Source organism: Trematomus bernacchii, unplaced genomic scaffold, assembly GCF_902827165.1.
Source record: "Trematomus bernacchii unplaced genomic scaffold, fTreBer1.1, whole genome shotgun sequence".
NCBI lineage: Eukaryota > Metazoa > Chordata > Actinopteri > Perciformes > Nototheniidae > Trematomus > Trematomus bernacchii.
The window spans coordinates 1,236,159-1,251,986 of record NW_022987547.1 but is presented as its reverse complement, the minus strand read 5'-3'; the positions used below and the strand labels follow the sequence as shown (position 1 = coordinate 1,251,986).

Below are 15,828 nucleotides of genomic sequence, written 5' to 3'. Positions count from 1 at the left end.
AAAATAAGGCCTTTACAGCAGATTGTTAATGAATGAGCAGTAAAAGCATTAAAACAACATTCGGAGGTTTAGTTTGGCTCAGACTGTTTCAACCTAAAACTTGACTACTCTGGTTCTACGTCAATCTATGATTTTTTTTAAATCCCTACACACATTACTTGGCTGAATCATATGTACTTTTGTTTTAACAATGTATCATTTATTTTTACGAGATAGAGTGCAGTGGAGGGAAAATTGAAAGATGCAACAGATTGGAGTTCAAATGTAATATGATGTAGGTTTTGGACTCGTTTAAACCAATGACAGTGCAAGAGGTTCCTCTTCCAAACTGAATTTGTGGGCTTGTATGCAGACACATTTAACCAAACATATCTTTTGGCTACTTACATTCTCTCCATTGCTATTATTTTAGGAATATCCTTATCCTGCATGGAGTTGGGATCCAAATGACAATGTATAGCTGAAAAGAACATCATACTAAATGTATTCCAGGCGAAAACATACATCTTTGAAACTATTTTTCCGTAGCTCATCCAGTGGTAAAGAATCTTGGTGCCTGCTCGGATGAATATTATATTTACATTAAGAGACTCTTAGGTCTCAACACCACAAGTTGGCTACTTAAATTATCAAAGTTTGACTTAAAAAAACAACATGAACTGCTCTTATCCAGTAATTGAATTGCGGTTACGAACTATTTACATAAAGCACTTAGTGTTTCGCTGCTGCATTCCTGTCTTCCTGTCGTCTTTTCAGCATTGTGGCTCTGCTGTACGCCAGTCTTGAGTTCACTACTTTGGTCCGTACAGAAATATCGAAACAATTGATGATGGATTGCCATTTTGTACGTTCATGGTACCAAGAGGATTGATTTTTCTTCCTGTGCTGCCACAAGGTTCTCTTAAAATGTTTTTAAAATGACATATGTTTAACTGCATGCTAAGGGAATTTAAATATATCTTACCACAAAGGAATAAAGAATGATGAAGTCAGGACTGATATAATCCATTTCAATGCTACCACATATAATTACTCTCAACTTACTTGACAGTATTTAATCAAATTGTCTCTCGTTTGAAACCAACAGCGTCCTGTTCTTTTCAAACAAATTGCACTTGACTGCTAATGGATGAGGTTTAGCTATACTACAGGAAGACTGTCCATCAAAGACACTTAACAATATGATATAACCAGGGATAACGCACTATATAAGCAAATGCGTTTTTTCCAGACATTTGATATGTGTGTTAATATAGAACTGACATTGTTTGGAAAACACCAGGGTGACTGTGTGGTCTTTATGCCAGTGGATACCCAATAATTTTCCTGTTATTTGTCTTTGACATGACTGTCACTGTATGGATGGCTGCGTCTATTTAACTGTTGAAGACACTGAGTTTTTACTTGCCTGTCAGCAGCTCGGTTAGCCAAAACAGTGATTTTCCAGTAAAGTATTTGGCTGCTTAGTACTTCCGATGTCCTAGAAACGTCAAGTCTCAAACTTCAGCCTATTATTTACTTTTGACAATCATTTGAAAAGCTTTAACTCTCTCTTTTAACATCCCTGTTTCTGCCTGTGTGATTTATGCACAATTGATGTGTCTCAAACCACTGTAGTGTCGAATATCTAAGCAAGAATAGAAAGCCTAAAACCAGTTGCATGATAAATTCAAGCCAAACGTTTGCGGTTTGATGTAATTTGAAATAAACGTTACTTCCAGGAAGCTACCTAATAAAACATTCTGCAGAGTAAAAAAAAAACCTGACACCTCACTGTCATTTTCTCCAAAAAAAGGCTTCGTTGGGGTCTTAGTAGTAATGATAATGGACCGTGGGGCCAGCTGACTAGCAGGGAACACGTGTATATAAACAGTTAGCAATAGCTCTACGAGGCAGAATGGCCTCAGTTCTGCCTGTAGCGTTTGTTTATCCAACATGCTGTAATGTTATGAGAACTGCTGCTTGGGCCCTGGTTACAAGTTGTAATGTAAATATTGATGTGTATGGAAAAGGAACGCTACTTAAGGCTTACCATATGCTCTAATAATTTGAGCTGCTGATTGTGGAGACTGGATGTATTTTTAAGGACGGGTACCTCCGTGGTCTCATGTTCCTCTGACTGGGTACAGGTGTGCTGACAACGTATTAGAAATGTGTTTTCTAACTGACAACTCAGTTTATTTCAACTGGTCTTTCACATTTAGAAAACGATAATACAATTATAAATGCATACAGGTAGTGTGGACCAAGCCAAGACCAATGGTGCATTCATATGCTCTTCGGATGGTGTCTTTTCCCAAATTGGGAAGTCATTCTTCAAACTTTGATGTCTTCATGAGATTTAAGTTAAAATCGGAAATGAACATGGACATACTGGATAAGTGAACATTGATTTGAAGATTAAAATGGCAAAAAATGCAGATATGTTAAGTTATTCTCTTTATTATGTCATATTAAGCTAACATTCTATGATGTTTGGACTGAACAAAGACTTTTCAAAGACATCACCTTGGACCTTTGAGGACAAGGGATAGACATATTTTTAGACCAGATGATTCATCTCAAATACCATGGGCAGATGAATCGATTAATCTTCTATGACTTCAACCAAGTGTTTTAGGAGCTTTCACGTAAAAACATCTTGGATATGGGACATTAACTTTGGTCTTTGGTGTGAACGCTGTGTCTTTGTACACCCAGCCTCACCATCCCTCAGCCATTGTGTTTCCTCCAATGGCTGACTGTTATAGAAGCTGTCACTTCATAGAAAAGTTCAGTCAATATAATAACAACTCTGTACGTTTGTATAAGCGTGACATGAGCTAATCTATGACCCTCCAACTCAGCGGTGCCATGTATGAAAGTGGCTGCATGTATGGAGTTTGCTGTGAATGAAAGCTTTCAGGTCTGTTCCTGGTCTTTATCTCTACCATCTCCCCTCTCTCAGCTCTGCTGGAAACACATACAGTCTACATATTGTGCATTGAAGTACATACTTTGGCACATTTCATAGATTTAAAATGTATGAAATTGGCCTAAATAAATAATCTGTGGAAATATATGTCAGATGTCACAGATGTCACTTCAGAAGTGTGCTTCTTAAACTGTGGGCTGGGTCCTAACATGAGCCGGGGGCCTGGTTCTAGTAGAAACATGAATGGATATGTCTATTTCTTATTGAGAAAACCTATAGGACAAAACTGAAGTGAAACATTGAGCCTTAAGGTGGAGATTTTTTGTTAAAGTGAGAGTTAAAAAGTGAGAACTGTTTTGTTTAAGACCAATAGTGTGAGAGTGAAACGATACTCTGCATGCATATCAACTGGAATAAAACAAAAATAAGTATATCAATTTTCCGCATACTACAAATAACCAGAAAAACTGATAGCGATATTGTGAATCCACATGTTTAAGAGGACCATGCAGAGAAAACATCTGTGGAAGAACTTAATACAGCTCATAAAAGTGCTGCAATGTTTACAAGTACGTTCCAAATCATCAGCATTTTTACAATTATCATGTATGTTTTGTTTGAAGTAGGAAAGCAAACATGGAAGTAGTTTTCGTCTCCGCAGTGAGTCACTGTATGAGTACCTAATCTTTAAGAATGTCCTCTGTAAATCAGATGTTGATGTTTCTCTGTGTGCCAGTAGGAATTCATTGTTCTTTCACTGATCCAAGATTGATATTCAGATAATTGAGTATTCTGCGTAGAACATGATGTACCTCCATGGGACGAGACAGTATCTATGAGCTGTCGGTCAATTCAAAAGAAAAAGGGGGGAAATACATGGGCTTGTATATCACAAGATTCCGACATTTTTGTAATTTTGCAAACACAATAAACTGTCTTTTTTCTTTCTGACAGAATTACAGGCTAATGTATTGCTTCATAACAATTATTAGCAGTATGAGTAAGAAACAGAGAGGCAGTTGTCACAAATCACCTGGCATATTAAGGCCCCAAAGACGTGTTAGTGGCCAAAGGCTACATCATACTTGAGGCCCATTTTCAGGAAAATGCTGAACTTTTTTAACATTATTTTCTGTTTTTACTTTCTGCCTCTTTCCGGGGCATCAATCATACTTAATCAAAGGTGTCTGAATTACGTTTCTGTTTGCAATTCCATGACTTTGGCACACCAGCAGGCTGCAGGTTTTTCTTTTTTTTGAAGTATGAAACTTGCTCTTGTCAAGGTGGACTGCTGGTCAGAAACATTTTTTATGTGAAATGCTTGTGGCTGCTGCAGTCATTCTTTCTTAATTTAAAAAAAATGTGATCCAAAAATAGGTTCTCTCCTTAGAGTGTGTGAAACTGTACAGTTGATCCATACAGTGAGACAAGTATTAGTTGACTCCATCCAGTTGTAGAGATTAATATTATAGGGAGAAAACAGATTTGTTGATAAGATGTTACCACACTTTTTTTTTAACCTTTTTATAAGATTTTTTTTCTGCCGCATGGTAACTTAAAATACCTTCTACATTCTAAAGCATATAATAGCACTGGGGGTGGAGGGCTTCAACTTTTAAAACCCAGTCCCCAAAAAACACATTGAATTCCCTTGGGGACATGTCAGAATTGATGGTTTACCTCCTACTATAATTTGCGTGTGTATACGTATTTGTATGTGTGTGCCTTTGAAGATTTGAAGTCCGCCCACCCTTCTGTGGCCCTACATTGTGCCGAACAGCCCCATTTGTCCCACCTTAATCCTCTGACGTAAACTCACATAAATCACACTGAGTTGTTCCTAGACGTGGGCAGGCTGGGAAACTCTGTCCCTCTGTCCTCTCTCCAACTCCCATGGAGAGTTTAAGAGCTGCTGGGTATTCGTTTAACTGACCACCTGTATTGATAATGATTTCATCTCAAAAGCAGAAAACAAATGTATGGCTCTTTTGTTCTTCTCCCAGGAGAGCTCTTAGATGATTTAGATAGGTGCATCAATGAGATAAAAGCACTCCTTAAAAATTGTAAAGAAAGACTTCAAAACAACTTCAGAAATAAAAAAAAAAAAGCTAAGCATGGCTTTTTCATGTTTTCAAGGTCTACCAAGCTTTATGCACATGGGACATTTTTCAAGTACTTGCATTCACCTAGAAGTAAAGAAAGATGTTATCAAATCCACAGATCAAATGTTGACATTGCAGTTTTCAGTACTACCCCTTTAGTCATCCCCTAAAGCTTTTACCCACTTGGACAAAGTTTAAGCCAACACGTATTAGTCGTAGAGATGGGTCAGCATCATGGCACCCATAGTGCATCGAGGCCGACCTCTCTATCGTAGGCTCTGGGCCAGATTAAAGTGCCGGGGCTCTTTGTTTACACATCTCCGTGGTGCCACGGCTGAGCAGGCCCAAACAATGGGCCCCTGCTCCCCCTTGTCAGAGTGAAGGGAAGAATGGAGACCTCTTGACATGGCAACCTGAAGCCTCAATGCCCCCACTTCACGTAGCTGAGAGGGTCAGAGCGAGAACGAGAGGAAGAGGGGGGGAAGTTAGAGATAAGGGAGGAGGAGAATGGAGAGATGAATATTGGAGGGGGAATGAAAGGTGGCACATACAAGGGGGGTTAAAGCATAGAGGAAGAAGGATGATGAAGTAAATGAAAACAAAGGAGAGTCTATGAAAATGGAAAAGCAGAGGAAAAAGGTGATTAGAGGCGATTAAGGGGGGTAAGAAAGTAGGGGGAAAAATTAAAGTTATAAACTGAAGCGTTGAGGAGGCAGCAGAAGTTTGAAGGGACCCGAGGACAAATAAACTGTTCAATCTTTTTACCAACATTTACACGAGAATATCGAAAGATCTATTTCATTGTTATGTGTTTTTGTTTAATAAGGTACTGAAGCCATAAGGCAACTAGCTTAGCTTGTTAACACGTAGCTTAATTCAACAAGCTTAATTATGTTTATTGCAATCTCTAAAGCCTATTTTATTCAATCGCTGCTTATGTTAAACCAGGCTAACTGCCTCCCAGCTCCTACTCCACATGTAACACGTATAAAGTCGGACATATTTTGGGTTTGTTTGTTTGACAGCAGCAGTACGGAAAAGCTAGTGTCCCAATTTGTGATGAAACTTGGTGGAAGGGTCTAGCAGCGGACAAGGAAGAACCATTAAAATGTTGGAGTAGATTGGTCTTGGCAGAGGTCTGCGCTCCAAGTGGCCCCTCTAGTTTCTGTATTTAAATCATGACTGGGTTTTCCTGTGATCTCCTGAAACCGTGCAGTTAGAAGGGTAGTAAATGTCTCGTTTCAATTTGCTTGCAGTTCCTCATTAGCTTTCAGAAGTGGAGGTCATCACTTTTGTGTTTTTTTTGGTCGCAGGTCACTTTCTCGGAAACAATACAGTCATTGATGTGCTTCGTCGTCAGGGATACGAGGTGGAGCACACCCCTGCTGGGCAGCCCATAAACAGGTACGTTTACTGCCCAAAGGCCCTTAAACACACACACACACACACACACTCACACACACACACACACACACTCACAGACACAACATCTTCCAATTTAATATAAGCTTTTAACTTAAAAAATGTATTTGATTCATTCTCCAGAAATCCAAATGTCCCTTTTAAAATCATTGTATTTTCATGCAGCGTTTTACTTTGTATTGTTTATGAGTCAAACTCGCCAAATATCATTTAAATGCTTGACATTGTACAGTTATGTTTGCGTAATCTGTAACCAAAAGAAAAAAAAGGTTTTGTTTGACTAAAAACAGGAAAAGGAAAATTGCTGGGCTGCCTGATTCAGTTAAAACATCCAAAATACCTTTACATTTTACCCACACAACCATTAAAATCTGAAAATCAACTTTAAAACTATTTATTATGAAAGACATAATGGGTCAAGTAGAGTAATTCATGAAGACAAAGATGAATGAGTAATATGCTTGGGGCCATTTCTGTTCCAGCATGTTTTATATAATAATTTTCCTTAAAAAGCGTAAGAAATGTCTGTGTAACAAGAGAAGACGGAAGAGCCTGACAAAGAAAATAGCGTGGAAAGTGAGAAATACAAAATTGACAGATAGATAACCAAGCAGAAAATATTATGTTTCGCCATAGTTGTTGCCCATTATGATTTCTTCTCAAAACACAAGTCTGTCAAACTCCAAGGCCCATATTTTATCACTTAAATGGGGGTAAGGTTTCAGGTCCCGTCAACATTCACCGGGGCAACCGCTGCCTCATGGCCCTGACAGGAATATACATTTCTTTCAACTTTCTCACTGACTGGATTTCAAATGGGAAATCATTTTCCAAGCACAACTCTGTAGTTGGTATGTGTTCATTTGTAGACCCAAAACAGATGTTCAAGCTCTGCTTTGACCTTGTAAGAAAATGTGTTGTCTGCAAATGATGAAAAATTGCACTCTGCTTATCCGTTAAGTGATTCTGCCGGTGCCCCTTGTTTCCTCGCCTCGTCATAATAAAGGGTCATTTTTTTGTTGAAGTTGGTGATCACATATTATAAAAAAAAGGTTATAAAAAGACATTCATTGGCTTTGAAATGTCAGCACTAAATGTACATGATTAACAATTATCTCTAAATTATTTGTTATTTGACAAGCTGTTGATCAAGAGATTAGCTGATGCCGAACATGGTACTCTGTGATTAACGTGTAAAGCAAATACTTACTTACATTCAAGTAAAATGTGTACGATTCATTGTGTGCAAGAGGTCAAAAGTATATTTAATGTTGTCTTAATATACTTTAATTTACATTGCAAAATGATTGGCAGATATTGTCAAAAGTAGTAGTTATATGATTTGAGAATAAACTGCGGTATTCAATCATTTATCATAAACAAACTTCAGATTTTTGTAAAAGGAAGTCTGATAGACGGAGGGAAAGCTGTAGGGATCTAATATTTGGATTACTTTAGTGTTAGGAAAAACAATATGCTGATGTTCCTTTTCCACTGGGCTCTATGTAGATCCTTACACAGATAAATCTGATAAAATCCCCACCGGCCACCAGTGAAGTGTTGTTGAAAAGGCCAAGCTAAGCAGGGCTCATACCTCCTGCTGTGAAGCATGTAGTGCAGTCTAGCATAGCACACTGTGCGGGTGGCTATCTCTGCAGATCTGTGCTCTGTGTGTGTGACTCAATGGATGAGTGAGTCTACTTTCACACACACACATTTTCACACACGTTTGATGTAGGATTATGAGCCTGAGATGAACCTGTGTGTGACCCAATCACACTACATTGCTTTCATAGGTTCATCTCTGGAATTCATCTTTTAAACAATACCTGGGTCTGGAAATATATCTATGGATATATCTGCTAAACTGCACCATTATACCAGACCTTGTATCAACATATTTGATGATATTCTTCCTATTCCAGTAGTACAGTACAGGAGCCGCTGTGATGCAAGTCAAATTTCAGACTTGATCTGACCATTAAAGTATTATCGTATCGTATCGCATCCTATCGGAGGGAGGTTGTGGCTCAGTGTTTAGTGTGCTGATCTTCGGATCACAGGGGCACTGCTTCGAATCCCACTGCAGTCAACATTCCGCTGTGTCCCTGGACAAGACACTTCACCCCAAATTGCTCCTGTGATTGCCCACAGTATTGAATGTATGTAAGTCGCTTTGGATAAAAGCGGCTAACAAGTGACATGGAATGTAATGTATCGTATTGTAACAGTCAGTTTTAGTTTTTTACAGAAAATCTTGTATATTTTGTCTAAGAGACTGGATGTTGGTTCACTGTATCCTCAACTCCTCTACTATGTCCCTTTCATCTAATCTGATTAATTATTAGATTTACGTATACGTTATTTAATTAATTATATTGTCCTTTCTAAGATGGATTTTGAAACCTTGTTTAATGGCGTGTCCACTAGGTCCTACTCTACTGGAAATCTTAATTTAAATATTTAATCATCAGACTTATCGAGATACTGTAGCTCTGAAAATGTTGTAGCTTATCTCATCATGGAGAAGCAGCTTTAGTAGGGCTGGGTTCAGAACAGTTACAGTGGATTCCAAAGGACAAATAAGGAGAACAATTCCACAATGAATCACAAAAACAAGCATAATCAATTTATTCGCCATAAATCCATTTGTTCAGGATAATACTCACAGGCAGTTGATGTCTCGAAGATTTTTGGCTTTTGGTGGACCTGAGTTGGTCTTTCCAAAACCAAACTTAATTATGTTTTGGCATCAATTCGGCCCATGCGGAGAATTTGAAAACCTTAACTACCATGCACCCCACTGACAGCAGCCTGCATTTAAATACAAATAGAAATAGAGGAAAATAAGCATGGTTGGGACTCACATTTGTCTGCGTTATTTGCATGCAAACAAAACACATTTTTGAAATGCAGAAGGTGCTGCTGGTCTTGGTTCTATTGATTAAAAACAGAAATAATTCCACAAGCTCATACCATTCAAATCAAGAGTTATCGATGAAGCAAATATGGCAAATCCTTATGTGTCTCATATTCCTGTGATGTGCGCCCTCTAGGAGAGCATCATCTCCAGAGTCAGAAGACCTCTACGATGAGTCCCCTCTTCTGGAGCCTTTCTTCCACGAGCTTCCCCACAAGGAGGACGATCAGGGGCGTTCCTTGGAGGACGATCTGTTGCCCCACATGCTGCTGCCAGCCGATAGCCTTGAGATGCTGGAGAAAGCGGAGCGGAAAATGCTGAAGAAAAAGCGGAGGAACAAGCAGAAGAAACAGCGGCACCGGCATTTCAACGACCTCTGGGTTCGCATCGAGGAGAGGTAAGAAGTGCGAAAAGAGGATCTAGTTTCTGATATACGTCTGTCATCAATGACTTGTCTGTCTCTTTGTTGTGGGGACAAAAGAAAAAAAGGATATAACTAGGAAAGCTGAGCGAAAAAAAGGGAAGAGAGAGGGGAAATTGAAAATGTGTAATGCAGTCTTTCCACATGTCTATAGAATAGACCCGACACTTCCTGGTGGGATGCCGCAGGCTCAAACAGCCACCATATCACATCACCATACTCTTCATGCAGTCTGCACACACTTCACCACATGTACACACACACACACGCACACACACACACACGCACACACACACACACACACACACACACACACACACACACACACACACACACACACACACACACACACACACACACACACACACACACACACACACACACACACACACACACACACACACACCCTCTGCACTGTGGTATAAGTCCAGACTAGTTCCTAGCTGGTATAAGTGTCTTGGATGTGAAAAAAGCCGCCTGGGAATTCCTACTAAGTATCCGGTTTTGGTCTCACAGTAGCTCCAGGCAGGCACTCACCGGACACCAAAACAAGCTCACCTTTCAGACTAAAAGGAGTGGTCTGCTGTGTTGAAACTTAATTTATTTTGTTGTAAGGGCAAACCTTTATGTTGCATGATTGTGCATGTGGGCAGGGAACAAAGAGATTAATTTGACCCGGCATCTGTTTTCTACACCCACTTATCCTGCTCATAGTTGGAAGCTATTTCAGCATGAATTGGCAAGAGGCTTTAGAGTTTCTAGCCAAAACCTAAAGTCAGACAACCACATTCATACACACCTACGGGCAATTATAGTTTCCACTTCACCTGATCTTTGGACCGTGGGAGGAAATGTCACACAAAAAACGAACCAGGTCCTTCTTAAGTTAATCATGGAGGAATTTCCATTTTGGGAATAATGGTCAATATCCACACGAGTGACTTGTATTAGTAGAAAAGGGAAAAATAAAGCCTGGATAAAAAAACGAACTCTATTTGTCTTATTATCCCATGAGAGAAATGTATTTTACTGCACAATCATCTGGGTAAAGGTTAAGATGAGAATCTTATCTTTTTATTACTCAGCAAACCAATTACATATTTTTATATGTTTTTTTTTTTTTACTGCCTCCTGAATGAGAATGTATTTGCATGCTGTAGTCAGCCCTCTCAGAATCTTAATTTGTGTGAAACATACAGCTTTTTCCTATGGCTATAACATAATGCTGACTGAGATGTTTGCATATGATGCTGTTGCTTTTCAACAGACTTCTACTTCTTCTGTTAATACAGTTACCTTCAAATTGTCTTTTCTTGAAATGTTCCCATGGTGCTACGGTTTACTTTCCCAGTTTGTGAGCGAACCACAGGTTAAAGAAACACAAGAAATGTGAGGAAAGAAAAATTCATTGTGGCAGTCTTTTTATTTTTACCTGGTTAGCGTATGACTATGACAGTGATATCTAAATTATGATTATCCTTAATTGCAGCTAACCAGCAGGAAAGAAAGAATAGACCATGCAGGTCTCTGCTATTCAGAATTGAGTGATTTCTACCTCTGTATGAACATGTATTTTTCCATATACAGTACAAACTATTTCAAATTAGTGACGTAAAGAGACCATGCAGTGCCTGTTCTTCACAGAAACAGAGGGCGTTTGTGAGCGTTTGTGTACATTATGTCTGCAGAAATGTTTTCTCTCCTCCTGAGAACCTGCATTTTGAGCGGAAAGGAAACAGACTGTTTGTGTACACGTGTTACAAAGTGTAGACGGTGCACGTCTTTGTATATTTTAATGTCTGAAAAGGTAGCCCATTGGAGGGAGTCCACAAAAAAAAGAAGCAGCTACTGTTCTCTGTTGTATTTGATGGTCGGCCACAGAGCGATGTGTCACACCTGGTTTCCGTACACCTTTTCTGGCCCTCAAAGCAAAATAAACCCACTTTGTAACTTTGTAAAAAGGCTAATATTTTCCCTTGACTTTCAAATATCTGCTTCAGTAATTTACACATTAAATGAACTAATGTGGCTTAAAAGGCAGCAGCTAAGTATTCCCTGCTTGGTCTGAATTTATGTTCCGTATTAAAAAAAAATTAAGAGCCTGAAGCTGCAGGCAGTAGCACTCGAGCCAACACAAGTCAATGCTAAGAAAACATCATTAACTACAAGTATCTATAAGTAATAAAAATAAACACTATCTATCACTCGAGTTGAATTTTTGAAGGGAATTTGTCAACACTTTTTATTTGCTAAAATGCCTCATTGATTCTGCAGTAACTGGTTACGACACACTGCCTTTTTGCACTTTCATGTTTAACTGATTCCTACACAGAATATATTTAGCCATTTTGTTTTGCCTGGCGCTTAACTGTCTTAACTTCTCCAACTGTTTAATTTCTTCAGCCAAAGACATTGGAGTCAGCCATCCAAACTCAAGAAGCAATGGCGATAGACTAATTTATCTTTATTTTGAGCATTGTCAAAATGTATTCCCCTATTAAACAGAGGCCTATAGTAAGTGCAGTTAAGTGGAAATGCTATCTTGCAATCACATTTTCTTGTATATTGGAGGCTATCCTGCTGTGCAAATTTCAATAATGTGTGTGTTTGTTCAGCCTGGCCTGGTCCCAGTCAAAACCACACGTGCACTGCACTCTCGGGCATCAAACAAGAGAATAAAATGATTTAATTGCCGGAATTGTTTAGAAAAGGACAGATAAAGAGACACATGCAGGATGTATAATATTGGCATTGGAAGACAAATAGAGTAGAAGCAGGCCGGCTGATTGGCTGTTGGTTTATTGCCATGAGCAGATCAATGAGCTGCGCGCCTCGGATACATTCTCTGCTGATTGGTCGATGCTGAAACAGTGGATTGCTTTGTTGAGAAGTTTTCCTTTGTAGCTTTCCCCATCATTAATATTTCCATTGTTTGTTTTTTTCCTGCTGTCCGCTTATTTTTGCTTACAATTGTGGATGGTATAGGGATGTAGAGAGAGTCCTTTTTTTAAGATAACACCATGATTTTCCTTGGTGGTGGTTTTAGATGAGCAATGACAGAGCAGAATACAACAAGGTCAAGAAAAAAGACAAGGAAATTAGTCTGGGGATAATTGTATTTTACACACACAATTTCATACCATTGGTGCCATTTCTAATGCGCCATCTTTGTTATAGCGCATCTTTGGCTTTGGCTAAATGTTGCTAAATCCTGTTGGGTGCATTTATGTAGAGATTTTTTTTCCAACTGAGCCCCGCCTACCTCTAACCATCGAGGAAAGCAAGGACAAAACACAAAATTGGATATCACTTTTTTGAAATAAGCTAAAATCTTCTTGAAATGTGTGTTTACTAGGCTAGGTTTAGGGTTAGAGCTAATGTTGCTAAGTTAAAAGGCAATCAAGCAAATATTTAGGGGGAATTTCAAAAATAAATAAACATTGTTTTAAATCTAATGTGTCTATCCTACTCTCATGTCTTTGCTCTACAGACCTATGGTCCAGTCTCCACCTCCCCCGCTGGTTCGCATCGTCAACGGTTACATCACAGGGAAGCCGTCTCATAGAGCCCACAGCCACAACAACCACCATCACATATCCTCAGCATCGAGCGCCTCCTCATCCTCGCCATCTTCACTTGCATTCCTCTGTACATTGCTTACAGTGGTGCAACAGATATGGACTGCGATCCTCTTATAGAGCGTTGGATACGACGCTTTAAAAATAGTCAGCCATCATGAGAATAAACTGTTGTCTCATGTAAAGTGAGGTCTGATCCTGCAGCGTTTGACCGAGAGGAGGCGGCATAAGGGCTTGGTGACTCAAAAAAAGAAAGCGTGGAGAAAGGACGTGAAATCGACTCTAGCTGTCAGGTAACAGTACACTCCATGGGTGTTAGGTTAGATAAAGTTTGTGTTGAAAGGTAAATCATGTCACTAGAGCATGTCTCTTACAAATTGAGGCCTTGATGAGCATGTCAGTTCATATAACCTCATGTTTTTCATTGGATTATTGGTTATTTTACACAGCAGAGGTGAGTACACAGGAGAGGAATTTCAAAGCTGACAGACCTGAAGCGTTATTGGACGTTCACTGACATTACGCAACATGTCGGTTCCCGTAATGTTTCATTATTCAAAGTTCAAACCTCGCAGAATGTGAGATCTCACTGACGCGACTGTTCTGTGAAGAAACAGGAGAACCATCCTGAAACTATTGCTGAATATCACATATCTTCAATAAGTACAACTGGAACCATGTGTGTGTGTGTGTGTGTGTGTGTGTGTGTGTGTGTGTGTGTGTGTGTGTGTGTGTGTGTGTGTGTGTGTGTGTGTGTGTGTGTGTGTGTGTGTGTGTGTGTGTGTGTGTGTGTGTGTGTGTGTGTGTGTGTGTGTGTGTGTGTGTGTGTGTGAATGAGCGAGTGTGTGTCAGACAAAGTCGATCAGCTCTTAAACCCCCCCCCCGGCCTTACAAACAGAGGTTTTCCTCTCCAGATGTTAATTTATTCTTCCATTTTAGAAGAATTTGTTTAATGTTGCATAAACATGTGAGAGGGGGAATTGTACATATTGTTTCTAAATATTATAGATGTATTTTAGAATTATAAAAAAAAAGAAAATTATCAAAAGTTTTGTTGTTGTTTATATAAATATATAAATAGATATGCAGTATATTTTTGAAAAGAGAATCAGGAACTAACCACCATAGCCCGTGTCATGTGTCTCACTGAAATGACATTTTTGAAAGGGACATATGATTGTATTGTACTTTATGTATCAGTGTTATCTCTTGCTTTGCTGTATGTGTCTGCTGAAAGAATTCACGTTATGTGTGTGTTTTATTCACCTAGAAATCATTTGTTTAATTTATTTAACTACTTTAGTTTTTACTTTAGACCATACTGTATGAAACATTCCAAGTGTTGTTTTTTTCCATTTTTCCTTTAACAACTATTTTAATTGTATTATTTGAAATGTTTTCAAACATGATTTCCAATGCATTTGATGGTTATAATAATAATTCTGGTTTTAAATACATGAAGCTGTCTACACAGATAGACAACATACAGCAAAGTGATTTAGGCCGTAAACATTTTTCTTAAGGCATGAGATGATTGTAATAGTATTACCATGACAACAATAAAATATTTATCTAGATTAAAATCGGATTATATTGCTTGGCAACAGACAAAAGTTAGAAGTCAGTGAGAGGATGTATTACCACTGGGAGGAGTCTGATATATCGGTTATATATATATACTGAATCGCGTTTTTGTGTGTGCGCCCTTTGTTTGCTGTGTGGCTAGGGTTAGGTGTTAGATTAACAAACATTACAAGTGTATCAGTATTAAGAGGCTACAATCAATATTTCCATGTTAACAATGGATCAAATGAAGTCACATATCTTTCTCATTAAATGCAACAGCTACAACGGTGTAAAAGTCAGTTTAGGGTTAGGAAATATTTGAACCCTAACTAACTCCCAACACACACACACACACACACACACACACACAGACACACACACACACACACACACACACACACACACACACACACACCACACACACACACACACACACACACACACACACAGACACACACACACACACACACACACACACACACACACACACACACACACACACACACACACACACACACACACACACACACACACACACACACACACACACACACTTATTTTGCCAGTAAATGTGTGACTCTAATCTCAAATAATTCATAATCTCAAAGAGATTCTTATTCTTGCAAATTCTCAGTTTTTCTTAAAATGGCCCTTAAATGCCTTATATTAAAAAAAAAAATGTTGTTTGGGAGAAATATGTTGCTTACATTACTCATTGGGCACAAACATTTAAACATTTCATAAAGAACATGCTCCATTCATCAAATGTATTTAAAATCATCATCATCCTCATTGTGGGACTGAACATGGTATCAAAATGACATTGAAATACACGTTTATTAAGCAAAATGGTTTGAACTTTGCACTTACTTGTAGACGGACGCATAACGTTTATCCCAGAATGG

At 38.8% G+C, this 15,828-nt stretch overlaps 1 protein-coding gene across 1 annotated transcript in view; it reads left to right on the top strand.

Moving 5' to 3' along the window:
• Window positions 1-14,097, top strand: part of trabd2a (TraB domain containing 2A) — a 55,455-nt gene extending 41,358 nt beyond the window's left edge. Inside the window, exons 5-7 of the mRNA XM_034122677.1 lie at window positions 6,330-6,420; window positions 9,495-9,755; window positions 13,270-14,097. Coding sequence (XP_033978568.1) covers window positions 6,330-6,420; window positions 9,495-9,755; window positions 13,270-13,477 — 560 coding nt within the window. The 3' untranslated portion in view covers window positions 13,478-14,097. The remainder of the gene's footprint in view (window positions 1-6,329; window positions 6,421-9,494; window positions 9,756-13,269) is intronic.
• The last annotated feature ends 1,731 nt before the right edge of the window (window positions 14,098-15,828 follow it).